At 44.0% G+C, this 12,331-nt stretch overlaps 2 protein-coding genes across 3 annotated transcripts in view; both read right to left on the minus strand.

The window, feature by feature from the left end:
- MBTPS1 (membrane bound transcription factor peptidase, site 1) overlaps positions 1 to 4,517 on the minus strand; it is a 31,109-nt gene extending 26,592 nt beyond the window's left edge. The window contains exons 1-2 of one of the 2 annotated variants that reach the window (XM_083514933.1): positions 4,242 to 4,517; positions 403 to 938 (exon numbers count right to left, since the gene is read on the minus strand). In XM_083514933.1, the coding sequence (XP_083371059.1) occupies positions 403 to 607 (205 nt within the window). In that variant the 5' untranslated portion in view covers positions 608 to 938; positions 4,242 to 4,517. Of the gene's footprint in view, positions 1 to 402; positions 939 to 3,646; positions 3,666 to 4,241 lie in introns of those variants that run through there. The other variant, XM_083514932.1, reaches the window with a different exon arrangement.
- Positions 4,518 to 5,297: 780 nt separating this feature from the next.
- On the minus strand, positions 5,298 to 12,176 carry HSDL1 (hydroxysteroid dehydrogenase like 1). The gene is made up of 5 exons (XM_083515126.1): positions 12,029 to 12,176; positions 10,542 to 10,775; positions 9,872 to 10,317; positions 8,248 to 8,466; positions 5,298 to 6,261 (listed from the first exon to the last, which is right to left on the minus strand). The coding sequence occupies exons 2-5, from the start codon at positions 10,759 to 10,761 to the stop codon at positions 6,193 to 6,195; spliced, it is 954 nt and encodes a 317-aa protein (XP_083371252.1). The 5' UTR covers positions 10,762 to 10,775; positions 12,029 to 12,176; the 3' UTR covers positions 5,298 to 6,192.
- Positions 12,177 to 12,331: the final 155 nt, after the last annotated feature.

Consider the following 12,331-nt stretch of genomic DNA (forward strand, 5'->3'; position numbering starts at 1 on the left):
GAAAAGACATCTGAATCAGAAGTTGCAAGCATGGCATTTGCAGAGAAAGTAGCGTTATAACCCTTTGTCCCACTTTACAAACAAACAAACTATAATATCGCAGCTCGCATAACCAAGTACAATACCAAGGCATGACAATAACCAGAATTTAATAATGAGGTTCTCAAAAAAAAGACCCCTGGTTTCAATTTAGCCTGTGGTGACGTAGCAAAGATCATGGCTCGTAACACAGAATTTGAGCAGAGTGATTAGGGTTGGGGGAATTCACAGAAGATAGGAGGGCCTCTCCAGACAGCCATCCTTCCCCTGAACTATTGTTTTTATTAAAAAACCGAAGAAAAATACTTTTGGCATTTCCCAGGGATTACAATTAAAACAGGCATAAATGTTAAGTCTCATTACCATGTTCCACTACCGTCGAAGAGAATTCCACTTTCAGTGTGAGACGTGAGCATTCGGAACACAGGTGGCTCTCATGAGAAGAATTCCCTAGTCTGGTCCCCAGATGTTGTTTGCCGCAGAGAAGGATCGCAGTCAGGAACAACCAGGTGTGTGTAAGCCTCATGGTCATAAAAGAATATGGTTTCATCCCCAAAATTCCATGCATCAAGTTACATGTTGTTTTTCCATGAATCAGTTCCCTCTTTTCTTTTTGGTTTCAGAAAACGGTGCCTTTTTAAGTGCTTTTTAAGTGGATAGTCTTAAGGTTTTGTCCAAAAGAAGCAGAAGTCTTGCCTTCATGGTCTTTACCAGTGAAGCCTAGTAAACAGGCTCATTTCTTTCTGCGTTTTTTCTCCATCTTTGATTAAAGGATCCTGTCACTCAGGATTCAACAGCTGAGTCCTGTACTCCATTTCGGATAGGTGATGTAAGGCCAAAGCAGAATTGCCAAGATCTGTTTCGTTGCTGGGTTGGGGTGGTGTTTTTAACAATACACCCTGCAAAAATAAACATCCAATTACATAAATGAAATATTTTCTAATTTAATATTTTGACAAATCACAAGGTGGTAATAATATAGGCTGCAATTTCACACTAAAGTGAAAAACATATGCCTGGATTTTACATCAGGTGGCAGCTAACTTTATGTTCCTTTACACAAAAAATAAAATAAAAATCCAACATAGAAAAATAAGTATCAGAGGAAAGGATCCTAGCCTAACCTTCTCCATGGCAGGCTAGTTTTCTATATGCAAGCAATCTGCACATCAGCAGCAGCAAATTTATTGTAGCAGCTATTTAAAATGCACACCAAAATTTTCCAATATATGAACAGTAAGTAATACAATATATAATTTTTTTGAGACAACAGAATAAAACCTCATTTAAACTAAAACTGAACTGAGAACACTTTTAAACCTCTCAGAACCTACACTGGTTCTTTCTGTTTGGAGTTCTCTTGCAGCCAAAACATACAGAACTGTTCTATATATAGACTACATATGGGTAAACATCTTCTAGGAGAAAACAGATAATCTCTTGATCAGAGTAGGTTGTTAAACCAGACAAAATATTTCTCAGGTAGGGGCTCACATGACAAAATGGTTCTCCTTGCACACAAATTACATGCAGGCAATGTGTTTGTGCAGAGAACCATTTTGTCAGGTGAGCTTCCAACTGCAATCTGAAATGGTTTACCACTTTAGTGAGAACAAGACCACAGGGAGATCTTGCAATTAAGATGCAGAAGGTGGGGGGCGGGGAGATATAATGTGTGTTTTCCTTTCATTTCCTTGTCTCGCCTCCTCTTAAGGGCTGCTAAATGCATTATGTTTTTGAGTATATCCGCAAGTTATCCTAAGACCCCAGCATGTTTTCCAACCACACTGAATTTCTGCTTCCCTTCTTTCTCACTCGTACACTGTCACAGTCACAATCACACACACAAAAGCACCATGCCTGCATGATGTTTATCTCTGAGGGGGAACATCCACTGCTTTCTACCTCATGCCCTTCAAGAAGGCTGCGTAGGTGTGCTTAGCTGCTTACCAGCATAGGACATTTACACGGGTTATTTTTTGGAGGGGGGGTGATTTAGAATTTTAGAACATAACCTTAGCCCTCATACATCCCACAAAAGGGAAATTTGATCAAAGAAAACAAGTAAATGCTGATTGATAGAATTCCACTTCTCGCTGCTGTGGTAAACCTGTGCTGGACTGCACTACTTCAGAAATGCGAGTGAGAGGATGCCTAGTATCATAGATCCCTCTGCTATGCAAAAAATAAAATAAAAATCTACACACTGAAAATTAGGTCAGAGTGAAGACCCCACTAAGAACACAATTTATTACATTGATATGCCATATTTCCTGAAAAGGAAGTGGAACAAACACATGGCTCCTCACCACCACCATTTTATTCTCATAATACCCGTGCAGCAGACATCAGGGATAAGAGATGGCAACGGGCTCAACACTACCAAGTGAGTTGCGTGGCTAAGTGAGGGACTGAACCCAGGTCTCTCCAATCCTGGTCTGACACTTCAACCACTAAACTGCACTAGCTGACAAGCTAGTTTTCTGCGTTGTCAGGTTTGTTTATTTATTGAATATGCTTTCATATTCCCCATCTACCAAAAGCTGCCAGGTCAGGGGAGACACTGCCTTAAGGTACTTTTCCTTGATATGCTAGCTTTCTCTGTGTGGGGGAGAGGGAGAGAAGAGAAACAGGGCTCTTCCATGATCTTTGCTGAGAGGCTAGCTGCCTTCCAAACTGTCACTTTGCAGCAGCCATTCCACTAGAGTAGACTATATAAACTATTTTCATTCTAGCTCAGTTACAAGAACTGTAAAAAAAAAAAAAAAATTAATGTCTGATCATGCTTATTTCTTTCTTCCTCCCCATCCCTTTTCACTTGTGCACTGTGTCCCTTTTAAATTGCATGCCTGGGGGCAGAAACTATCTTAATATCTATTTCTGTATGCTGCTTTGGAAGCCTTTACTGACAAGAGTGGGCTACAAAAAAGCTTTAAAACATGTAAGCTATAAATAGGGGAAAGTGTTCCACCTGGTTACCCCCCACCCACCCTTGTGCAGTACAGCCCAGAGCAGACATTAGTGTTATTTATTATTTACTTAAAGCATTTATACCTCAGCCTTTGGCCAAAAAGGCTCTTAGGAGTAGCTTACACAAATCAGTGCCAAAACAGACCCTGCCCTCAGGCTCATAATCTCAAAAAAGGCATGACACACAAGAAAAAAGGAACAGGAGGGAGGAAGTGAAAGCAAACTGTAAGCTCTTAACATTTACAGTTCTAATTAGCGTTCTATAGCTCTGTGTATTCTGGCTGTCTAGGTGGGATGCAACTCCTCACCGAGGAGGAAAGTGGTAGCTCCATCCGTCTTGCCCTTGATAAAGAGCAATCTTTCTTTCCCCAGATGCACAGGCTCTCCCACCACCATTACAGATCCAGGAGCAGAGGCGGTGACAATGTCCAGGCTGAGAAGGCAGGGCAACTGACTCACCCACGCCTCTGCAGTTATCACTGGGAAGAGGAAAGGGAAAGGACAGCAACAGCCTCCACCTGCCTTGGACTCTGGCTTTGGGCCCTTGTGCTGATTGCGCCAAGCGAATGCGCAGCGAGGACAGGTCCCCACCGGGTCACCTCGGCCCACTCACTCACTTTCTCTCAGCCTCACCTACCTCACAAGGTGGCTGTGAGGGTGAAGCGGGGGAGAACCATGTACGCCACCTTGGAGGAAAGGTGGGGTGTGAATATACGCAATCCTCTCCTGTCTGCTCTGTCTGCTTTCTGTGGGCTCAGACACCCCTCGAGACGTCGCCGCCAAACCCCACACGAGAGCCCCCGAGGTGGGAGCCTCTCTCGATGTTGGGGTACCCCATACCTTTGCGAATCAAGTCGTCGGACCGAAACGTGCCTTCACCCGATTTGGGGTGTGACAGGTCCGAACGCTCTTTTTAAAAAGAACAACAACAGCAGCAGCAGCAACACAATAATAATACTTTTCGGCTTTGCGAATTCCCAGGCCGCTCAGCGCTAGGAAGTCAATGAGGACCAGGGAGCGGGATCCGCTAAGGAACTGCGCCCGGTGCTGCCCCCCCAAAATCCACACACCCCCCTGAAACCAGCGGCAGTCCGGGCTCCGGCTGCTTCCTTCCCCCTGCTCCGTGAGAGGGAGGCCCGGGACGCGACCACAGAACGGCTGCTCCCCCTTCCTCCCCGTCCCTGCGGGCCCAAAGCCCCCCTCCAACAGCTCCCTCGCCCGCTTCGACCCACCGGCCACCGAAGCTTCCGCAGGGCGCCCCCGGGCCGTAGCGGCCTCCCCTGGCAGCCGGGTCCGGAGCTCCCGGTGAGGCGAGCGCGGCTCCCGTCCCGCAGCCCCCCGCTAACCCCACACCAAGCAGCTGGCCTGGGCTGCGGAGGAGAAGCCGCCTTCCATGAACGCGAGCTTGGCGCACGCTGGGACTTGTAGTCTCCGCTGGCCCTCGCTTCGGAGGGCGGGCGGGCGGGATGGACTACAGTTCCCAGGAGCCTCTGGGGCTCTAGCGAGCTCGTTTGCGGGTCCAACGGACGGAGGCCTCGTTGGTCCCGTCAAAGAAATCGAAACTGCCCTCTCGGAAGACGTAAACAGAAGTCCTTTGCTCTGACGGCGCCACAAGAAATCTGCGCCTTAAGTGCATGGTGCGATAGGGAGCCTTGCACTTTTAAATGCGCAAATGGCTAGGCATTATTTGGAAGTTCCGCAAAGCTAAGGGCACGTGCGATGTAATCCTGTGCCCACGTAGTCGGGGAGCTGAAGACATAGGAACTGCACTGAATCAGATCATTGGTCCACCTAGCTCAGAATTGTGACATTGGCAAACAGCCTCTCTCCAGAATTTTAGGAACGGTTCTCTCCCACCCTGCCTGGAAGTGACAGGGATTGATACTCAGACCTTCTGCCTGAAAAGCCGTTGTTCTACCACTAAGCTATGGCCCTCATCAATTAAAGTTTTGCTTAAATAACTCAGCACTTGCTTCTTCATCCTAGAATCCTATGTAAGCCAGTATCTGCAGAACTTGGGAAGGGTCTATTCAGCTAGCAATCTCCATCTTAGAATTTACCGGTAGTCTATATAACCTGATCTCATGGCTACAGCATCAGTTTAACTTTCCAATTCCTTGTTTTCCCTCTGCTGCCCAAGCTGCTTCATGTAACATCTTGCCTGATGAGGAGAACCTGAAAAGCTTCTCATGTTTTTCTGACATGTTGTTTGTTCTGAATATAGGTTTTACCTATCATCTATCTATCCATCTTTTAAATGTCACAAACACATTTTCCCACACACTGAATGAAGAGAGGCACCTAAATATATTTGCGGAATTCAATATGACTGAAACATAGTATAATTCAATATTTGAGTTTATAGAGCATCATTTCATGGACAAACAATATACTGTACTATTATTTCTAGCTGGGGAGACCAGTCTTCTCTGGATACAAAAAAGCAGATGTCTTCATCAGTGCTCACAGCTCCAAACTCAGAGCACTACAAAGCACACTGGCAGGAGACCACACAGATAGAAGCAAGTCACTAAAAATCACAGTATCTAGAATGTAGCATTTGTTTCCAACTCAGAAAATTGCTTAAGGTGTTCCCAACAAAGCTTCCAGGGAAGAAGTGTAGAATACTCCACTTGAAGAGCAGTACCCAGTTTTGGTATAGAAAAAGCCTTTGTCTGCCTGGTGCCCTCCAGATGCTTTGGACTACAGCTCCCATCAGTCCTAGTCAGCACAGCTGTTGCAGGGCACCAAGCAATGCACCACGTGACCTCCCTCTGCTGCCAGTTCTTAATGGGGGTTCAGCCCCCAAGCATCCTATTCAACTTCTTTAGCATTCAGGGGACCCCAGCATTGCCCACTCATGTCCAAATCAGAAAAAATCACTCAGTACTATGTAAAAATCAGGACCCCACAGACATCATACAAAAGAATATCAGCTTCCTAACAACAGGGTTCTTTTTTACTGCCTGCGTAACATTCTTGATGGGCCCTGCAATGAGATAGAAGCAAGATGGAGTCTCTTTTAAAAGGTACATATCATCATCATCATCATCATCATCATCATTATCATTGAAGAAAATCCATCCAATGAGAGTGGGGTTTTGTGGTAACTGGCTGCTAGATGTTACCTGCTCTCCAGCTGATATTTTTAATGCAGTTTTTTCCTCCCAAAATGGCATTTTTTCAAAATAAGCCCAATCGGCTCACTCCCCTAACCCAGAGCCATTCTGGAATGATCTGTGCAAAAAAACCCTGGAAGACAAGAGAGGAAACACGGGTTAGAATTAGCACATAAATGTAAAGATTAGCACATAAAGATTAAAATATCAGCATGAAATAAAACCCAAGAAGATCTAACATGAAGAGTCTCCTTCAGACAGTGAATCATCCACATCTCCCATTCCTTCCTTTCAGTTCATAATATAGGAAGCTGCCTTCTATAGAGCCAGACCATTGGTCCATCTAGCTTAATACTGTCAACACTGGCTGGCAGTGACTCTCTAGGATCTCTAGCAAGGGTCATTCCCAGCCTTGCCTGGAGACTGAACCTGGGACCTTCTTCGTGGAAATCACATGCTCTGCCACTGAGCTATGACTCTTGCCCCCTCCAACTATTAATTCTCTTTTTAAAAAAATTTAAGGGATGGAAGTGTAGCAGAAGACACAAACATGCTGGTTTTATACGTTCTTTAAAAAGAACTTTGGGGAAGTTTACTGCTCGAGCACTTCATCTATAAAAAATGTTAAAACTTAATAAAGCTAACAACATTTTGCATGGCTAACCTGGCATCCTTGTCTATCCCACCTCCTGTAGGCTACCATAAGTATCGGGTGGTGCACACACCCCTGGTCAAGCACCTGGCATTACAATGATGACAGGTGACCCTTTTTGCCTGCACCAACAATCTGGTGATTAACACTACATAAGCCCCTTTCTACTTACCCTGTACCTGATGTTATATAGGACATCAAATGTGGGCCCAATGGGACCTGAGTGACCTAAGTAAGCCTGTGAGCCAGAGGTTCCTCACCTCTCCTGTAAAGCTTTGGACTCTGAAGCACTGTCACATGTTCTGTGAATCTCCCCATCCTGTTGCGCCATCCTTGCATTTGCCAGTACCTTCTGTGGCAAGATTGGTGGCCAAGCATGAGAGGGTCTTCTATATGTGGTGGCACCCCATATGTGGAATTCATTGCCCTAAGATGTTCAGCTATCTTCCTCTTCATTTGCATTGCAAACTGAAAACTTTCAAGCACCCATTGCTGGTTAACATATTGAGTACTGCCCTTTGTGTTTTTTTTTTCATTTGCTGATGCTCCTAGCTTGATGATTTGTGTTTTAATGGTGGGGCATGTGTTGTTTGTATGCTTGCTTTTAGATTTGCAAACTCTTTTGAACAACTTCCTTTAAGGAGGCGGGAAAATAGGGTGTAAATGGTTCTGAAGAAATAGAAATGTATGCAGTGCAGAACTAAGAGCAGTAATTGATGCACTAAGGCAGGTGTAGGGAACCTTTTGCCCTCCAGGTGTTTCTGAACTACGGTTCTCAACATTCCACACCATTGGCCATGTTTGCTGGGGATGATGGAAGTTGCAGTTCAGCAATATCAGGAAGATCAAAGGTTCTCCACCCCTGCACTAAGGGAAGAGATGCATTTTCCCACCCACAAGATACTACACAAAGTACCACAGTCTCTGGGTTCAGAGTCAAGACAGCTTCATGAAAGAAAAATATGTTGGCCTGCAACACACAGAATCATACACAGGTTGCAGTGTAAGAACAGCACTTTGCTTTCTGTGTTTCTTTTATTTCTTTTGTTAAGAAAATGAGAATTAAACAAATAAAACTCTATAATAAATTAAACAAAACAGAACACAGCAATAAAATTAAGCAATTAGGTTTCGAGAGCATTAGCTAACAGTCAACACACACAGGAAGCTGCCTTATACTGAATCTAGCTCAGTATTGTCTGCACTGACTGGAAGTTTCAGAGGCAGACAGTCTCTCCCAGCTTTATGTGGAGAGGCTGGGATTAAATTTAGGGACCCTGTGAAGGCAAGGCAGATGTTCTACCACTGAGCTACATCCCTTCCTCAAGATCACATTCCCCAAGATCATGTGTGAACATTTGCTTCGAAAGGCTCATTAAAAACAATCCAGGCTGCATGGTTCAGCCGCCAAGTTAAGAAAAGTTAAGAGAAAATGTAACACAGAAGCAGCTGAATTAATGATATTACCTGGATTGAATGGAGGGAGTATCCTGGAGTCCTTCTGGATAGTCCAAGGGTGGCAATAGCCTGGTGCGCGTATTCATCCGCAGAAGGCACAAGCAAGCTCTTTTGGGGGCTATATTTTGACATGTTGGTGCAGACGAAAGCTGGACATAAGCACTGAACAAAAATGCCTTGGGGAGCATACTCATAATAAAGTGATTGACTGAAATGGTCCAGGTAAGCCTGTCAAGGTTAAGAGCAGACAATTAAGATTCTCTGGATTTAACATGGGGAAAAGGTGTGGAGAACAGATATTGGCAGCTTAGACAACATTGGCAGCTTAGACAAGGCGCAACACAGATGGCTATGGAACAAAGCTTTACCAAATCAGCACCTATCCCCAGCTCTGTATGTCTTGCTGACTGGCCAATTGCAACTTAATAATAACTGTTTTGGCACAGCTTTGCACAACCAAGTACCTTCCAGATGATTTGGACTTCAATTCCCATCAGCCCCAACAGAAACTCTGAAAGACACCAGGTTGGGGAACACTGCTATCGCACTTTAGGCTACAGTTATCTTGGGAGTCAGTCCCATTGAACTCAAGCAGGGCTTACCATTAAGTAGACATGTACAGAATTGCTCTGTTGGTTCCTTTACAAAACACACACCAGCCCTTTACCATTCACCTAACAGAGCATAGTTACTCTTTAATAAGTTCACTTAAATTCCCATGTAAGTGTGTATAGGGTTGCAGCCTCAATTTATAAAGCTGCCTTCACTGGAGCAAAGTAGAATGCTTAAGCCAATACATTCCTGAAGCAGAAAAGCCACCATGGCTGTTCCTGAACCCTTTAAATTTTATCCTGCCTTCCATTCCTGTACATCTCTGAGCCGGAGTTGTAGGCATCTAATTCAACCCTGCCAGAGCCTTTGCAGCAAGAATGAGGAATCCTTTCCAGGCCAAGGATAGTATATCCTCCATCCAGGCAAGCAAGCAAGAGGTATTATCAGACTTCAAGGACATGTTCCAGCTGTTTTAAAACACTTGAAGGGGGTGCAAAGCAGGGCTACTGCGCGATGGTCTGAGAAAAGGTCTGAGGACCAGAGAGAGAGGGGCCTAGAGAGCTGCATACTTATCCTGGAACCTGAGGTTTCCCACTCCACCTTCAAAAACTTCCAGTTCTCAAAATCCTTATCCACAGAAACAGAAAAAACCATTTCCATGGAGAAAGGATGTGTAACTATCTCTTAGAAATAACGATTCTGATAAGACAGGGGGTAAGAAGCCTTTCTAGCCTGGCAAGCCAGATTGTTCTCTCCCTCACCCTTCACAGGCCATGTTTGACAGGTGGGCAGATGCCACAGCAGCCTATTGCCCGCATGGGTCTTCAAGTGCCCTGCACTTTGAACATGCAGTAATCAGCCAATTGCTGGATCTTCAGAAGCCCCGTTCACTGCACAGGGCAAAACAGAGCTTTGAAAGGGACTTTGCAGGCACCATGGTGAAGGGCGGGTGGCTATGGCTTGGCTGAAACAGCCTCATAGGCCAAACAAGGAGACCTTGTGGGCCTCATCAGGGCTGCAGGGCTGGAGGTTCCCCACCCGTCATAAGAGAAGACATATATTTTTATATTTTGAAACTCACCTTGGAGGCTGAATATGCCGTCATTCGTGGGGAGGGGTGGTAAGAGGACATAGAAGAAACGTTCACGATAGCACCTTTCTTTCTCTGAACCATTCCTGGCAACACCATGTGCACCATCATATTAGCTGCTCCAATATTGATGTTGATGAGATCCCAAATTTTATCCTCTGTCAAATTGGCAAAATAATCCGGGTGATCATAGAACACACCAACGTTATTCACCAAAATGCCAGTCTCTTTGCCTAGCAGGGCCTTCTTGATGGCAGGGTACACCTGGCGGCCCCTGCTGAAATCTGCCACAACAACTTCCGTTTCGACCTTGTAGGAATCCTCAATATCTTTGGCAAGAGCTTCCAACATCTCCTTGTTCCGGCTAATTAAGACAACATTCACCCCGTGGCATGCCAGCTCTTTAGCATAGGACTTCCCGATGCCTGAGGTACAACCTGGAGCAGATCAAGAGAGCAACGAAGATCCTTTTTAGACTCTGAGACTAAATACATTCACTTAGTCAACCGATAGTTGTAGAGCGTTTACAAAGGGCTTATGCATTTTTATGTCAGTATGGGGTCTTCCTAAAAAAAATCTCAACAACTTTGCAGGTGTCAGGAATTTTAATTTTTGAAATAAGGCAACCCTAGAGAATCTGTGTGCTCCAACTGTCTCTTACCTGTTACAGCAGCCCACCTTCCATAGAGTCTGACTAAATCAGGCCTGCTGACCAGCCGAGGAATGAAATACAACCTGATCAGGCTGTATGTGTTGCTTGCAACAGTGAGGGATGTCTTCATTATGTAGAAGGCTCCAATGAAAGCCAATGTCTCTGTGACACAGCTGCAGGCCTGCCCAATCTCTCTGAGCAAGAAGGAAAAGCTGTCCACAGCAGCCATGGTAAAACAGATGTCTAGAAGGGAAGAAGCAAAAGATGTTTGAAGGAAGGAAGTATGTATTTTTTCCATTGCTTCATTTAGCAAATCATTGACTTCATATTCCAATAGGTCATAAGATGCTAAAAATAAAAATGACCATTTCATTTTGTTTCAGGAAAACCCAAGAGCATCTGCCACATATATCTATTATTCTGTGATTAACATAACATATACCAGTAGAACTCAAAGTGGTTGATAACATTCAAAGCACAATGAAACAATAATAAACAACAACAATAATGATAAACATATCAAAAAACAGCAGCATGGTAAATAATTAAAACAACCAAGTCAAGATGCAATGCAAATATAAATCTAAAGTTTAAAGGAGGATGAGTATTGGAGGAGGGAAGTCACATGGGTGTATTATTACTATTATTATTTTTTGCTTTTTATTTTTGGGGATATTATATGTATTTTTTGTCAGTGTGAATAAATGCTGTTTGTTTGTCTGGGGAAAAACCAGATATTATTATTATTATTATTATTATTATTATTATTATTAACAACAACAACAATCTGGTGACCCCCCAGATGTTTTGGACTACCACATCAGCCCCAGCCAGTATGAAGGGAGTTGTAGTTCAAAGCATCTGGAGGGTACCAGGTTAACAAATGTTGTAAAGCCATTTCAGTCTATCCTCTGTGCATTTGTCCCTGACCCTTCTGCACCCTTCTTCCATTTTTCCGCAGCCGAAATCATAACCTAACTTACTTAGGAGTAACCACCACTGACTTCACTTTTACTTAATTCTGAGCAGACAGAATTAAGCAGATTAAGCCTAAGCTTAACCAATTTTCCATAGAACTTGAAATGCCAGACAATTTTCGTGTATGTGGACTTGCATCATGATCGGATGCATATTTACTCAGAAGTAAGCCTCACTAATGGAGTTTTGCTTCCATGTAACTGAGGGTACAATTTGCACCCTTGAATGAAACAATAAGAAATGTAAAGAGAGAGGTCTCTACTGTTCCAGAAATGATCTGTCAACTTTAAATTCCTATTAATCCAAATATCAGTTCTGCTCTTTAGAGCAGAGAACAAAATAACATTATTAAAGTATGATATTGTTGATTCCCAACCCTCCAACCCCTTCTGACCTTTGAGCTTTTGCTTCTGAGTAATACTATAAATGTTTTACAAAAAAACCAACCAACCATTGTTTTTAAAAAGCAAGTAAATCAAATCCATGTCGCCAAACCCGTTTTGCCATATTTTACTTACCTGTTCGTTTATGCAACCTGCGATGTTTCTGCGCTGCTATCTTAATGACCTGACTTTAGTTCAGTTGGAAGGAAACCTTCCCGTTCTCAGTTCCACCCGACCCTGCGGCTATGAGGAAAATCTGGCGAGCGGATTTTCAAAATCTCTTGGCAAGTAGGCTAGTCACAGACCTGTCAAGTCGTGATCCAGTTTCCACGTTTTTGTATTGCCAGCTTTAGAAGATCAAAAGCCCTTCGTCCGCCCTCACAAGGGAAGGGTCCTGAACGCGCTGTAAAAACGAGCAGCGCAGAAAATGCTGTGTTA

Source organism: Podarcis liolepis (assembly GCF_965112155.1).
Source record: "Podarcis liolepis genome assembly, chromosome: 7".
Taxonomy (NCBI): domain Eukaryota; kingdom Metazoa; phylum Chordata; class Lepidosauria; order Squamata; family Lacertidae; genus Podarcis; species Podarcis liolepis.